Below are 15,780 nucleotides of genomic sequence, written 5' to 3' on the forward strand. Positions count from 1 at the left end.
ATGCCGCTTATTGAGCATATGAGCGACGCGGACTTGGAGCGTCTGGCGTTGGACCGAGTGGTGCCGGCCCTGCTGGAACTGGGCTTCTTCTACCTGGACAACTTCCTGGGCGACCTGGTCGGGGACGTCGTGCTGGAGCAGGTGGAGCACATGCACGGCTCCGGCAGCCTGCAGGACGGGCGGCTGGTCGGGCGGCCGGGCGCGGGGACGCTGCCGGGGACCCCCGTCCCCGTGCCGCAGCCCCCCGGGGTCCCCGGGAGGAACGTGCGGGGGGATAAGATCGCCTGGGTCAACGGGGCGGAGAGGGGATGCGAGGCGATCAACTATCTACTGACCCTGATGGACAAGTTGATCTCCAAGTGCGGAGGTCGCCTGGGGAAATCCGTCATACGGGAGCGGTCCAAGGTAAGAGCGAAAGAGCCTGAGAGAGTCAGCATATAAAACTAAAAGCGCTTTTTAATCCTGGGTTATAATAAACGTGTGAGACTCATGTGCCAATTGTACATGTGCTTATTGTTGTAAGTGTAACCGCGTCCGGGCCGGGGAACGGATTTGAACCCAGCCCCAGCCGCAAGTCTCCCGTGTGCTGCGTGTGCATGGGAATTAACCACATTTCTCCCGCTGAAATATGAATAAATTCCCACATTGTGTGTTATTCAAAAGACTAAATCAAAATATTCTGAGAAAATTAACACTGATTTGGGTTTATGAGTATCAGCCAGGCAGTGCTCTTGGACCAGTATGGATTTAATGATATAGTATCCGACCTATGTCCACGTCCACCTACAAAACAACCACTGCAGGTGCTGCTGACTGGCTGCTGTGCTGTAGAGCCTAGTTATAGACACAGGCTTCAATATAGATTATTAATTAAAATAATTCCAGATTGAAGCTTTAGCTTTAAAACATGATTTTACAGCATATAGTTGAAAAGTTGAGAAAGATGCTCAAGTAGATGAAATGATGGCAATGGAGGCTGGTAGCCAGAAGAGATATTATGTGTATGATCTCACCTGCCAGTCTCAGGAGGAAACTAGCATTAAAATAGAATCATGTGTAATTGCAAATGTAGTGTGGGATGTTGTTACTGTGCTGCTCAACATAAAATGTATTACTCACTCATACATAAACATATACATAAACATATACAATAAACATCCAATCTAGATATATCGTCAATCATATTAAAATTTCAACAGATTAGTGTCCACAATCCAATCAAGGAAAACCAGATGATATATTTTTAAATAAAAATAAAAAGACTGTCTTGGCTTCAGGTATTTGGGTTGCCATCTGACCTATACTACTTGGTGTTGATGTTTGAGGAAAATTGGACTATAAGGTTTAAACTCTAGAGTTACATTTAAATGAAGATTTTACTCAAACACACATCATGCGCACGTGTGTGCGTGCATGATACGTGTCTTTGTTTTGTTTTGTTTGTCTATGTACAATCACTTTGTCTGTATTAAGATAGACAGACTGTGACATACAGTATTGTTATTCATCCCACAAGGGAAATTAAGGTGTCGTAGCAGAATATGCACATTTACCTGAGCTCACAATGTCCACAGTGTGTGTGTGTGTGTGTGTGTGTGTGTGTGTGTGTGTGTGTGTGCGTGCGTGCGTGCGTGCGTGCGTGCGTGCATGCCTGCTTGCCTGTGTGTGTACAGTACACGTACAAGTACAGTATAGGCTACAGCACCAGAGTCACGTAGCTCCTTTCGCACGCAAACAACAAGTCCATATCTGGCTGCGTCGTTAATCAAACCTCAGAAGAATACAGACTAAAAAAAGGCTTGAGCTGTCCATGTGTGATGTGTCACCTGCAGCCTTCCTCGTGGCCTTGTTGTACACGCTACAGCACTTTAAATACGCTTCCTGCCATGGTTGTTGTGTAAGTGGAACAGCAAGCATCCTGGTTCCAAAACCAGTAACAGGCCAACTGCCTCCACGATGATTAAAGTGCCAGTGCACTTTCAGCACGAGTTGCCACAGTAAAATACCCAGTGTTAGGCTAGTTAAACTCTGACAATGTAGAAATCTTAACTTTGATTTGTACACTGTCAGAGTTCCAAATGGATACATTAACACCCCCCCCCCCCCCCCCAACCCAGTAGTGAGAATTGTTTCTTGTCTGTATATCCTTGTCTGAAAACATAACACTTACTGCATTTACTCTTTGTAGAATGTTTAGCAATATAAATATTGCAATATAAGTAGTAAAGTTAACGTGTGGCTGATTTTGTAACACTATTTATGGACCGAACATCCATCCATATTCAAATGTTTGTAATCTTTGTCAGTTTTGAATTTCAGGCCTACCTCTGAAATACACTGAAATATAATAGTATTTTAGATGAGTCAATTAATGTTATTCAATATTGCCAATTTAATACGTTTTTTTGTGAAATCCAAACCTCACGATGCAAGTTTTCTCTGGGAGCAAACCTCTGGGTTTTTGATTACAGGACCAGTATTCGTCTCACTGCTTACAATGTGCTTGAGTGCAAGTTGGCACGTACACATTCACTTTTATTATCACTTATCCATTTGCTCTCTCTCTCTCTCTCTCTGTGTGTGTACGTGTCTCATTCAAGCAGGTCAGCCTTGAATAGCTACACAGTACACAAGCTGATGTTGTAATAGCCAGAAACCAAACGGACACATTAACCGCTTCAAACCTAGCATCCCTATTCTTGGGAGAATATTCTGTGAGCAGAGCAGATCTCTGCATGAGCTCACAACGTGTCGAAAACACCAGTACGACACACTGGCTTTATTCCTACTCTTCTTCGAACAATTACTGTTATGATTATTATTGTTATTATTGTGCATTATTTTGTGTTTTGATTTTTTATGTTTTTAATGAATTGTTATTGTGCATTATTTTTGTTTTATAATGTTTGAACTTTGAAATAAACACCCATTCATTCAAGTACATTGGCTTGGATTGCCTTGTCAGCAAAGATACAGTACAGTATGCCTATGTACTCACTGTAGTGTAGGTTACCTAGTGTAAAGCCTTGGGGGAGCCTGGTTTGTATTATTGCAAAACATGCAATAAAATTCCCCTGAACAATGCCTTCTCCTTCCTCTATGCAACATAAGAATTTACTAAACACTATATAATATAGGCAGACAGACAGGCAGGCAGGCAGACAGACAGACAGACAGACAGACAGACAGACAGACACTGTGCAGCCTCTCACGCGCCTCACGTAGTGCTGTCATTAAGCCTTCAGCCATCTGGCTCTCCGCCAAGAAGCCTGGACTTCCGCTCTTTCATTCTCTCTCTTTCTCTTTGTTAATAATAATCATAATAATCATATTCATAATCATAATGGATGTAATGAAGCAAAACAGTAAATAAAATATAGATACAAATAAACTAGTACTGATAGGAACGCAGGTATGATTTCTTTTAGGCAAATATGGTAACATTTTTTGGCACTTTGGCTACCGTTATGCCATGGCCACTTTCTAGTCCCTTGAAGACATACTTTTTCAAATATTTTTAGCAGCGATGTGGGATGTGTGTCGAAAAAGGGGCAGGATAATTTAGAAGTTTTTCTTGTATTTAGTTTATTATAATGTTGCTTTCTGTTCTCACCCTGCGCTTCTTAATTACGATAACCTCGTCTTCATCTCTCCATCCTTTTTTTCTCCTGTCACCCTGTCTCTAATCAGTGCATTTGAAAACAGACGATCTACAAGCTCACAATGCTTTTTAGACATTTTAAAATGAATTGAAATGAGACATTCTGCATAATGAATACTTTTACTTTTGGTACTTTAAGTACATTTTCATGCGAATACTTTTGTACTTTTACTCAAGTAGATTTGAATTCCGGACCTTTACTTGTAACGGAGTAGTTCTACATTGCAGTATTGAAGTAAAACATTTGAGTACTTTCTCCACCACTGTGTGTGTGTGTGTGTGTGTGTATGTTTGACAGAGAACTTGAGGACACGTACAGTGCGTACGTGCTGGGCGGTGTAAGCGCAGCGGACACTAACATACTGCTTCCCTCCGTGTACGAGAGGACGAGACTGAGGAGGCACAGTGTGTGTGAACTGAGGGAGGCTTATCAGCTCCTTCCATTGAGACGTTTGGCTTGCCCTCCCACTCTGACGTCACCCTTACACAGCTATACGTACGTGCAGCTGTGCATGTATGCACATTTGCACATTTATAGGGGCAGTTGCTCAAGTGAAAAATCACCAAAACCTGGAGTATGTATGAGCCTTAAGAGCCTTTGTTTAATAATGATAGTGCTCCGCAGCAGCAGTCATACGTCAGTGTCAAAATGTATGACAATTTGGCTTGCTTGTCAAAATTGATGACAATTTTGACAATTTGGTGCACTTTTTTTTGGTTCGTTGTTGTTTGGTTAACCCATTTTGACCTGAGATCAGATTCAAAAAATGTCTTCTACATCCTGACAGTTTTCGGAAAAAGCTATGTTTCTATGTCAGTCGTTCTTCGATTTTTCTAAAATAGCTAAAGCATAACATAATGCTAACACCAAAAGGGGTTCCCGCCCAAAATATAAAGGGAGGTCATGGGGAGCAAACATATTGCGTGCAAACATTCCCTTTGTTCTTTATTTGAAGAAGGCACGCACGCACGCACGCACGGCCTCAGAGAGGAGACTACACAGTAAAAGTGCGGGTGAAATGTTTACATTGTAGGGTGTTGAACGGAAAGGTTGTCGAGTCATTGTGGTCTGTTGTTAGGATCGCTGTTACTGTTATGTGTTAGTGTTGTTGCCTTTGGATAAGACCACTGATGAACTGAAATTATTAGATGTAATTATTGGATGGTGCATGAAGTGGTGACAACACGTTGTGTACAAGGCAAGCTACGGTAGAAAGAATAAAACTGCGGTCGTCTACTCCCACACTAGTCTTGATGCATAAATGAATTCAATGGCTAGATAAATTGTGTACGAGGGTGGACTGTGTGCACAATTCTAATCTATTAAAATAGAAAAATAGAAAATTATTAAAACGAAATTTCAAAGTTGTTTACTTGCACTCACACAAGATAGATGTCGGACCGGCAGAATTCACACATTTACAGTAGTCTGCACGACTCCAAATAATTTAGAGCTGTTCATTTAGACTATAGCTACAGTAGGCCAATTCATTAGGGTAATTGTATTCATTTAATTCTGTTGTTGCAACTATAGGTCAGGACTTACTGTCTTACAAAATAAGTGTGTGGTAGACTTCATGTTGATAACGTTACAATGGAGGATTTGAGGGTTTATGCAAGCACAAATACATTGCAGTACTTTATATAGTGTTAATTAAACAGAACAATATGGCAGAATAACGGCACAACATTCCCGCCTTGAACAGGCTGTGTAAAAGGGTATTCTGTTCTGTGTTCATGAGTCTAATGAGACTCACATTTTAATTATCAGCTTTCCTTCCAGACAAACACTCATTGTTTTTAGGTGGAAGGAAACAGTTTTACTCGACTGTCTGTTGACTTTAACACAATGCCCACAGTGTGTGTGTGTGTGTGTGTGTGTGTGTGTGTGTGTGTGTGTGTGTGTGTGTGTGTGTGTGTGTGTGTGTGTGTGTGTGTGCGCGCGCACGCGTGTGTGTGCACACTGTGCACACGTGCGTGCATACAGTATGTGAGTCAGCTGTAGGCCTATATTCCTTTTCTTCATGGTTCATGCTCTAATTGCGTAGCGGACCGAACTGAAAAGATCTTGATAAAAACTTGATAATTGCACATCAGTAATCACGCAACACACAAAACACATTTTTTAAATGTTGAACCTTCATTTAGTACAAAACAAATTTCCCTTGTTGAAATACATCACCATGAAATGTGAGCGAACCTCTACGAAAAACGGAGCGATAATAGAGTTACAGATCAGTCCTGCTTGCAGCGTACACGCTACTGGCCTAACCCACTCTCTGAGAGTTAAATGAACACTCTGCATTCTGCAAGTGTAGTGCAGCGTTCCGGCGTCTTACAGAAGCTCATTAAGGGTCTTTGAAGGCCAGTGTGGTGTTCTTATCACTAGATTGCCACCGTTTGGCTCCTCAGGCTTCCATCTAACTCTGACTGAAGGCACGTAGGCCACAGCCAAAAGCACTAAAACATGCACGTACACACAGCAGAGTACAACATTCCCGCATACTGATGTAGGCATGAATACTTAGTATGTACACAATGGTGATTGGACGAAGTGTACTGTAGGCCATTAGCCCAACCAGGGTGAAAAACAATTGCAAGTGGGTGTGAATGTGTGTGTGTGTGTGTGTGTGTGTGTGTGTGTGTGTGTGTGTGTGTGTGTGTGCATATTTAATGTGTTCACACTATATGGGAGCACAAAGTTACAAACATGCACATTCACACAGTTATGCGTGCACACCTGCAGGTGCACACCTGCTTCCATGCACACACAAACTTTGTAGATGTACGTGTAGATGCACACGTATGTACACACACACACACACACACAGAGAGGAAGTTGCTGTAACCACCTGTTTACCAGAAATACTGTCCACGTCCTCTCTCTATTTTAACCAATCAACAACGTTTCGGGATACCAGGGATTTTGTGGTAGTTTTAGCTTTCATTTAAAGTTTAATCCATATTTCAGTATTGTGCCTTTTAATGAATGGGTGCTTTTGTGGAGTTTCCAGCATAGTCGGGCGGGACCAATGAGATTGCTTGTTGTCGATTGGCTAATGAATTGTTCTAAACGTTGTTTTGTCTCTGTGTGTTGCGAGGCAATGGTGGCGTGTTACCCGGGCAACGGAGCGGGGTACGTTAAGCACGTTGACAACCCAAACTCTGATGGTCGATGTGTCACCTGCATTTACTACCTAAACAAACACTGGAACGCCAAGGTGGGCTGACTGTGTGTGTGTGTGTGTGTGTTACTATACTGTAAGTATAGTTATATAGTATATAGTATTTCGTGTAATTATAGTAGAATTTTAGAAATAGAAGTTGTGAGGACCATTTTCCTGGTCCTAACAAAATAAATATATTTGTGGAGATTACAATAAGAAAAAGATTCAGATTGGGGTTAGGTTTAGATTTAGGTTTAGACATTTAGAAGTTATTGATAGAGCTACACCTGAGTTACACTTAGTTGCTAGTGTCGTACACCGAAAAAAGCCCAAATACAAGTCCATTCAACACAGGCTTGTATTGTAGATCTGCTATTTTTCGGCTTATGGTTAAAATGTCAATGAGAAATGTTAAAATGACATCCTCACAAGTTTAGTAATACAAACCTTTAACTATAGTTGTAACTGTGACGTGTAAGGGGCTACCGGAGTTCAGTGACTTCACAAGTTTACATGAACACCTCACTATCCACGAATAAAGAGGGTGCAATTAACAAAATGTGGGTTTTGATGCGGTCCACAAGACACTATGCCAATAATAATAATCATACTATAATTAACCAAATGTCTTAATGTGTGTATGTCTGAATGTGTGTCTGTGTGTCAGAAACACTGCCGTAGCTCCTCACTGCCTGCACCAATCACTCCCACGTTTCACACAGGCATTGACCATAATAATATGGAGGTCTTAACGAAGCCCCTTTTTCAATTTAACAAATTAAAATAATATAATATTAATAATAATAATAATAATAATAACTAATACTAATACAACAGTACTAACAGATGAACTCACGGTGTCTCTGTTGTCCATCAGGTGCATGGTGGGATTCTGAGGATCTTTCCAGAGGGAAAGTCGTATGTTGCAGATGTCGAGCCACTGTTTGACAGACTGCTGTTCTTCTGGTCCGACCGCAGAAACCCGCATGAGGTCCAGCCGTCATACGCCACTAGGTAACCAACAAACAAAACAAAAAAATCACTATCTGCATAACAGTCATCTTTTGAGCAAGTCATATTTAGATAAATATGCATTTTACTACATTGTGCTCTTCTAACACTGCTGATTCACTGATAACACATCAGTGAATTGTGATATAGCAGATAATACAATATAACTAGTACATGTGCAGTGGATGGAGGTGGTAGGGCACCTACTGGTCGACAAGTAGTAATGCCTCAGTCAAGATTAGATTCTTGGGTATAAAATAAAGTTAACATACAGATTGCAGCTTGAAGAACACAGACCTGTTTGTGTATGTGTTAGAACTCATAATGTGTTGTTGTGTGTCAGGTATGCCATCACTGTCTGGTATTTTGACTCTGAAGAGAGAGCAGAAGCTAAGCAACGCTTCAGAGACCTCGCAGGTAAGATGTGCACGCACTCGAGAGAGAGAGACAGTCAAGTCACGGTGACAAAACACAGGCATGAACGGCACTTACTCCGGATACGTCACGGTGTATGACTTGGCCATCTGAACTGAAGTTGTGCGCTCCATGGGCACAAATATGTGGGGGTGGAATTCTCCCAAATGTAACAATAGATGTATGTGTGAGTGTGTGTGTGTGTGTGTGTGTGTGTGTGTGTTCCCATGGTTCCTTACCTTCTGCAACTTGTGTTTCAGCATCCACACAGAAGCAAGGGACTAGCTCCACATGAATGGAGAGAAAACAGCACCCTCTCGTGGCTGAACCTGAAATGTACAGAAAGTGTGACCTGATCTGGACACCCAGCGATTGCTTCCCTGGATTTGCCGCTGCGCTTAGTCATCGTCATAGCAACGAGTGACTCTGCTGCTGTGACTCAACCTGCTTAAAAAGGGAAAAGAAGAAGACGGAAAAAAAACAACAACACAGAGTTACGAGTTCACCTTTACAGGCTGAGAGCTTACAAACATAACCTTTGTTTTTGCGTGTGTGTGTGACAGACATGTTTATCAAATGTTTGTAACATAACGTACGAAACACAGATTTGTTGTTCACCATCTGTCTCAGCTCTTTACGGATAAAAAGGCTTAGGCCTACTTGAAAATGTCAGATAGCGGTATTCTGATTACAGTATCATAATCACCCTGTACGGTGATACAGTATCACCCTGTACGGTGATACAACTACAGTGTGATGCTGTGGCCTCTATTCTTTACTTTGGGGGGGGGTCCAGTCCAGCCTTTATTCAATGGCGGCAGTAGAGATAGCCAGGAAACGGGCAAGAGAGAATGCGGTGGAAGGACATGTAGTAAAGGGATGGGAGCCTGGGATTCCACTTGAACCTGTTGTCCGCCTGCGGCAAGGACTGAACCTTGATATGGTATATGCGCTCCGCCGGAGAGACCCCGGGGGTATGACCAACACATTGTCCCAAAGGGCCTTCACTCAGAGCAAAGGAAGGAAAGACACTGAAGAGACACAAGCACCTCTCATATTAAGAAGCTATAGACTGTTCATCTGTTGATTTGGACAGACATACTGAACTTAAGGCTATTTTTTAGAAGGCCCATGGTGAGTGAAGGCATCTCACATGCCCGCTGCCCTACAAAACAAAGCACCAGTAATCTCCTGAGCACTAGTAACACATAGAAGGATGTAAACTATCTATAATGTAACATTCATCAAACGCAACATGAACTGTAGTAACTACTTTTGGCCTTTGGAGGGCAGCAAAGGTTGAGCGTTTGTGATGCCTTGAAGCACACCCGTCCTACACTTGGAGAAGACAAGGACGAGGACAATATGGATTCTACTGAGGCAGCACATTTGACTGAGGAGCTGTGAGGCGTCTGTCAGGGACTGTGAGAGATGAGGAGATGAATTATTGATGTTCACTTCAATAGACACTTCAGATATGTTATTGAGACCTTAGTGTCTGTGCCCCAAAAGATCTCTCTCCCTCACTCTCTAGTCTCTCTGCACAGTGAAAAAGAAAATAAAAAATAAATGTGCTAACTTAAATGTAATCAAGTGCAACGTTGTGAGATTGTAGATGTGTTATTTTGTGTATTTTATTTTTCTAATATCACAGAATCAACGTGAAAAAATAGATTGTTTTTTTCCTTTTCTTTTTTACAATACACTACATTGATTAGTCTGAACACTTAATCCCTTTTCTTACTAGCTGATCTACATCAGTGTTGTGAGCTCCAGTCAACCATACAATAGGGTTCAAGTGGTTAAACACAGCTGTGATGCTGGTCAGAACAGCTGACAGTAATTACCATGATGATGTACTGCATGGTTAACGCTTGTTTTGACCCGTCACGTTTGAACAATCTTATTTGTCCTGTTTGTCTTGTGCCAAAACCAATAAAAAACAGAGAAATTCGGGGCACCTTTTTCTGTTTTGTTTTGCTTTTGTACTTCATGGGGGTCCATTATAGACGTGGCTCATTAAAGGCTTGCTGCCTTTATCCATCCTGGCTTGTTTCTCGTCTGAGACAAAATGAGTTACAAGATGTATTTATATGGACCACATGACGTCTTACGTTGTCATTTAGAGCCCTAAACAAACATTAAAGTCCATAGACTCGGTTGGCAAACGATTTAAGTCATATGTAGGCCTACTCTAAACAAACATTTAAATCCCATAGACTTGGCTGCTGCTATCCCATAGATACATTATAATTAGTGTGGTTGCCCATAGGCAAGCAGACTATTGTTATTGCACTCCAGCGCTTAAATTATTTAAAAGTGTTTAAATCGTGTAATAAATATTCTCCCTCCGATTGGCCAGCGATTCGGAACTCTTCCCAAGGCATTTGTGCGCTTTGCCCTTATCTGATTGGACCGTAAACGAAGTCATGACGACATACCCAACTCTAATTGAATAATATTCCTATAGAGATAGGCAACCACACTCTCAATTCCGCAGGATTGCATCTTTATTACTTGTTACTTGTGCAAGCAGAGCGTGCAAGTACTGCGATCGGCTGGGTATGTATGTATGTCGTGTACTCCACCAATAAGGCCAATAAGGAACAACTGTTCTTGATGATGTAACTAAAGTACGTTTCAAGATTGGTACTGTATAAAGGTCAAACATACCACATTTAGATACATTATAGTTTATATGATATAAGTAAAGACGATTGTTGTTAGTATACTATGGATTTGAGACTATTGACTCGAGATGATATACAACAATATATATTATATGCAATACTATATGTATAGACAGCATATACTGTAGATGTCATGTCACACTTTTAAAAGGTGCTATAATAATAATAATGATAATAATAATAATATACATACTAACCCTAACTAAATCCAATGTTGTTCCTAGATTACTTCAACATAATGTTTTGGCGGACTGGCATGTGGTTTCAAATTTACCCACTTGGTGTCTCTCTTCTACTACTTAGAATTTCGATTCCGTGTCTGACAAGCCCTGGTTTGAGGTGTATTGATAATAAAACATTGACCATTTGAAGAATGTAACAATACTGTATGACTCTGATATAGTATGAAGGTAGGGAAGGTATATGGCGTAACGTATAGGCCTCCGTAGGTCTAGGTCTCAGTCTCTGTTTTGTGTTTTCCACACCAAAAACACGAGATAAAACTCAAGAACATAACGATATATCGGGAAGGAACATCTTATTTCCATATTGTTTTTGTAAATTTTAACGCCCTACTTGATAATACTGCAGCATCACACCAAAGCATCAAAATTAGCTACAGTATCTGCTTTTGAATTTGAATCCTGGAAAGTAACAGTTTTGGACATAAGGTGGTTTCCACCCGACAGAGACGATATTCCATATTACAGTGTATCAGAAATAATTGTAGCCCGAGTACACTGAATAGGGATGACAATTTACCAAGATTTCTGGGCCCTGGTGTAATATGAACCTAAAGCAGCCTTGCTTTAATATCTACATCTTTTATTAATTATCTGAACTCATACTCATCTCGAGGCCCAGAATTCCAAGCCTCCCTTGGTAAACGGACCACTGATACACACGCTGTGTGAGATGACAGAGTCATGGTCGTGTACATATACTGTACATATGGGAATCAAACCTTTCCGTTCCATGTAAGGTTTTTGTGTGTGTGTGTGAGCTAATAAAAATACGTTTGAAAACTATGATTTAATAAAGCTGTCATTTCCTCTCAAAAGCTTTGTTTCATCATCCTCTGAATAGATGATGAAAGGAGAGCTCTTTACACCTCTCTCTAGTTCTCCTCGTTCTCTAGCCCCCTCTCTTCCTCCCTCTCTCTCTCTCTCTCTCTCTCTCTCTATGGACTGTTTTAATGATGGCTCCCCCAGGTGAATGAGTAAGGCTGCTGGATCTAAATTCCACATCAGAGCGACTCAGAGAGATGGACAGCCAGAGGTTATTAGAGGGCCTTCAGGTTCAAACTCTCTCTCACTCACTCACACACACATGCACACGCACGCATACCACGTACACAGACAAGGCTCAGACAGGTACACGCACAAACACACACACGCGCGCACATGCACACTCATGCATGCATACACAGATATTACTGCAACACGGACACACATTATACACTAGATTCTCTCTCTGTCACACACACACACACACACACACACGCGCGCGTGCACACAGACATTTGTGATCTATCATTCATGGGTGCTCATTTAAAATAGTGTGAAATATTTAAAGTTGGCTGGCCAGCCTCAGAGGTCTGGGTACACTGACCTCTTCTTATAACACTGGAGAGGAGTTGGGCAGGATGAGGGAGGAGCAGATGGAAGGATGATTTGACAAGTGATGGATGGATGGATGGATGGACAGCATTGTGAGCTTGTAGATCGGCCATTTCTTTGCGAGCAGCACATCCTAGGACAAAGTATAAATGAGGATTATGTAGCCCAAACGTACAGTCCAGATCCCCGCAGTGTGTTTTTCCTGTCAGGCAGCAAGTACAGCTATAGCTGCTAATAACCCACAGTGTGTCAAGACTGTTTCCACTCCTCACTAAATCTTAGAATGTACCTGAGTGCACGCTGTTCCCAGGAAGAAGAGAAAACCAGTTAAGACAAATCGCCTCAAGGCTTTCCTCTCTTTGTAGCTTCTCCTCTGATCTCGCCGACAAAGAGCTACCAGCAAGGTCAAGGAGAATGAAGAGAAAAGTTGGGAAGGATGTCGCATATTTTAGATATTAATGTTTTCCTTTCCCGGGTTCTTGCTCGCTCCTTTTTCTTTCCTCTAGTTTTCCTGCTATATTCTATCCACCCATCCATCTAAAAGCTAATTATAATTCCACTGAACCAACATCGGTTTCAGATCAAGTGTCAAAATAAATTATTTTTATGAGTGGAGATGAAGTTTGGGTTGGAATGGCACGGCTGTTGTTGGAGGTGGTTGATGTTTTGATGGTTTCGGTGAGTTAGGGACAGGAATAGTGATGGGGTTCAGGGATTTGGAGTGGGTGTGGTTAAGGAGGATTCATTTTGGTGGTTTATGGCATAGATATATGCAGTTCATTGGAGCCATAGGAGGGGCGGAACAATTTACACTGGGGGAGGAAGTGCGCCTGTTTGGTAGGGTCTGTTTAGGGGCTCGTTTTGGGGTGTGGTTAAGGATTGGTGTGAGGTTAAGGTTGGGGTGGAGCCGAGTGGTTATGGATTGGGTTAGTTAGGGTTTGTTTGGAAGTGGTAAATAGTGTTTGTAGACGGGAATGAACACGGTTCCTTCCTCAAAAGTTATTGTTCCTCGTGTTGTTCAGTTTCCCCCGTGTGGATAGTCTGGTGATACGAGGCCATTCATTTTGGCCGGCTGAAGAGAGCGGCGTTTGTTCCACTTTGGTCATTGGACTGGACAGTGGGACTGAACGACATGAGGAGGGCAGAACCAGAGGCACTGAACGGTGGATGAATCACTGGGACTAATCATTTAAAATGAACAGGAAATTAAACGAGCCACTGAAATGAACGATACATCCAGTGGTTAAGGACTAGGTTGGGGATGGCTAAAAGCTACAAGTTGGAGTTGGGTGTAGTAGTTTAGGGTCGCGGGTGGTGTTTTAAGGATTGAGGTTGGGTGTATTTAGGAGGTTGTGGGGAGGTTGTTAACTTCTGACAGAAGGCGCTGAAGGATTGGGTCGGGGGTTGGTTAAGGACAAGGTTAGGTTGTGAAGGATTTGGGTTCGGTGTGGTTAAAGGTGCTGCTGGGGATGGTTGAATGTGTCAAACCAACAGAAGTGCAAGAAATGATGCAAGCTGGTAACAAATTCAAGAGAAGTTTTATTATGAATATGGCACCTGTTGGATGGTCGAAAAACTGGGTTACAGAAACTCAACCGTGCATGACCGATGAAAACCTACAGAAAGGTTGAACAGAAGAACCCTGCTGTAAAAATGAATTATGTACATTTTTTCTTCAGATTTTGCAGCATTATTCACGGCAAATGAAATAAAAATATGTTGTTTTTTTTTCTTTCTGAAAAAAATCATATTATAAAATAATAATAATCATAAGAATAAACAAGCCAGGCACTCAAAGTTAGCATCAGTTAGTTATGTTTCTTTCCCCCGTCTTCCGAGAGGAAATTAAATCAAATAACAAAACAAATAAAATAGAAATGTACCATACTTTTTTTTCTCTTTTTTAATATTTTAATTTGTTTTGTATTTAGAATCTTATAACACTGTTAACATTGATACTAAGAGGGTCCCTCTGTCCCGTTGTTTGGCTACTTGGCACCAAGTTCCTCGTAAAAGAATCTGTATAATTAGTTGTACAAGAAATAGTTAAAAACACAGACACAGTCTTCACAGGTAAATGAAGTGATTTTTTCAATATTTGTAACTCTTTAAACACTATGTATTTGACAGCAGCTTGTGATTAAGGTTTTAAAGTTTTTAAAATCACCAGCAATTAATCATCTTTCGACACAAAACACAGAAAAAACATTGAAACAGCTTGGTCCGGCTGTTTGGTTTTTTTTGTTACATGTGGGTGTATTTCCTGGGCCACAGTGATTTGTCTAAGTTACAACCCTGCCCCTCCCCCACCTACATTTCCGATCCCCCAGTTTTTCCTTAACCCAATGAGGTCCAGCGATTCATCTCCCCACCCCCCCCCCCCCCTACCCTACCCGAAACCTGTTAATCTCCGATAGGTAGAAAATGCTAAAATCTAGATTCAGCATTAACCACATTTAAGCCCTATAGTTCACCGAAGTTGCCATGCAGGACTCTATATTCTTCTATCCTGTTTCCGTGCCACGCCCCCAGAATAGGGACGCTAGGGTTCATGTGGTTAATCTGAAGGACGGAAAAACCCAGTGCTCCTGGAACACTGACAACTGGTTAATGGACAATCAACCAAACTCCCACCAGCCGACCGACCGAACACACCCAACCCAAATCATGTCCGTCTTTAAAAACGCATAAAAGTTCCTGACGTGGGTTAATTATATTCTTTTTGTAAATTGGAGTAGTAAGTAGCAGTAGAATTAGTAGTAGCAAGACATTGAGTTTTCTCCACAGAGCACAGACACAGTATTTATTTTCCTGATGTAAGAAGAAGTGTTGGGAGGCCTGTGTTGGTTTGTGATACAGACTTTTAGGAACGCATGGCCTCCACCTTCCCTGTTCGGGCTCAGACAGACTAGAAAACACGCAGAACGTCGACAAAAGCTGCTGGACCGAGAAACCGAGGGATCGATTGATTGAAGTACAACCGAAACGCGTCGAACGACAAACTTAGTAAACATGCAAGTTGTTTCCAAAACACCTATAAAAATAGATTTGTAGTGCGAAATATTTTTTTCTTTTAATTTCTTTAGAAATCTTTAAAATTGTTTTCACTTGTCCTGAAATACTACTGTGATCCGTTTTTTATTTTATTTTATTTTTTTCTTTAAACCACTAAGTTCTATATTTGTCCTGTGAGAGTAGTAGTTGCACGTAGGGTCTTT

At 41.5% G+C, this 15,780-nt stretch overlaps 1 protein-coding gene across 1 annotated transcript; it reads left to right on the forward strand.

Annotated features, from left to right (window-relative positions):
- On the forward strand, window positions 1–10,173 carry LOC308329324 (prolyl hydroxylase EGLN3-like; the record flags this gene model as incomplete). The annotated part of the gene is made up of 5 exons (XM_080783573.1): window positions 1–405; window positions 6,763–6,882; window positions 7,706–7,842; window positions 8,183–8,256; window positions 8,514–10,173. 5 exons carry the CDS (start codon window positions 1–3, stop codon window positions 8,546–8,548), a joined length of 771 nt encoding a protein of 256 aa, XP_080639699.1. The 3' UTR covers window positions 8,549–10,173.
- Between the last annotated feature and the right edge of the window lie 5,607 nt (window positions 10,174–15,780).

This window comes from Protomyctophum bolini (assembly GCF_963924005.1).
Source record: "Protomyctophum bolini genome assembly, chromosome: 15".
Taxonomy (NCBI): Eukaryota; Metazoa; Chordata; class Actinopteri; order Myctophiformes; family Myctophidae; genus Protomyctophum; species Protomyctophum bolini.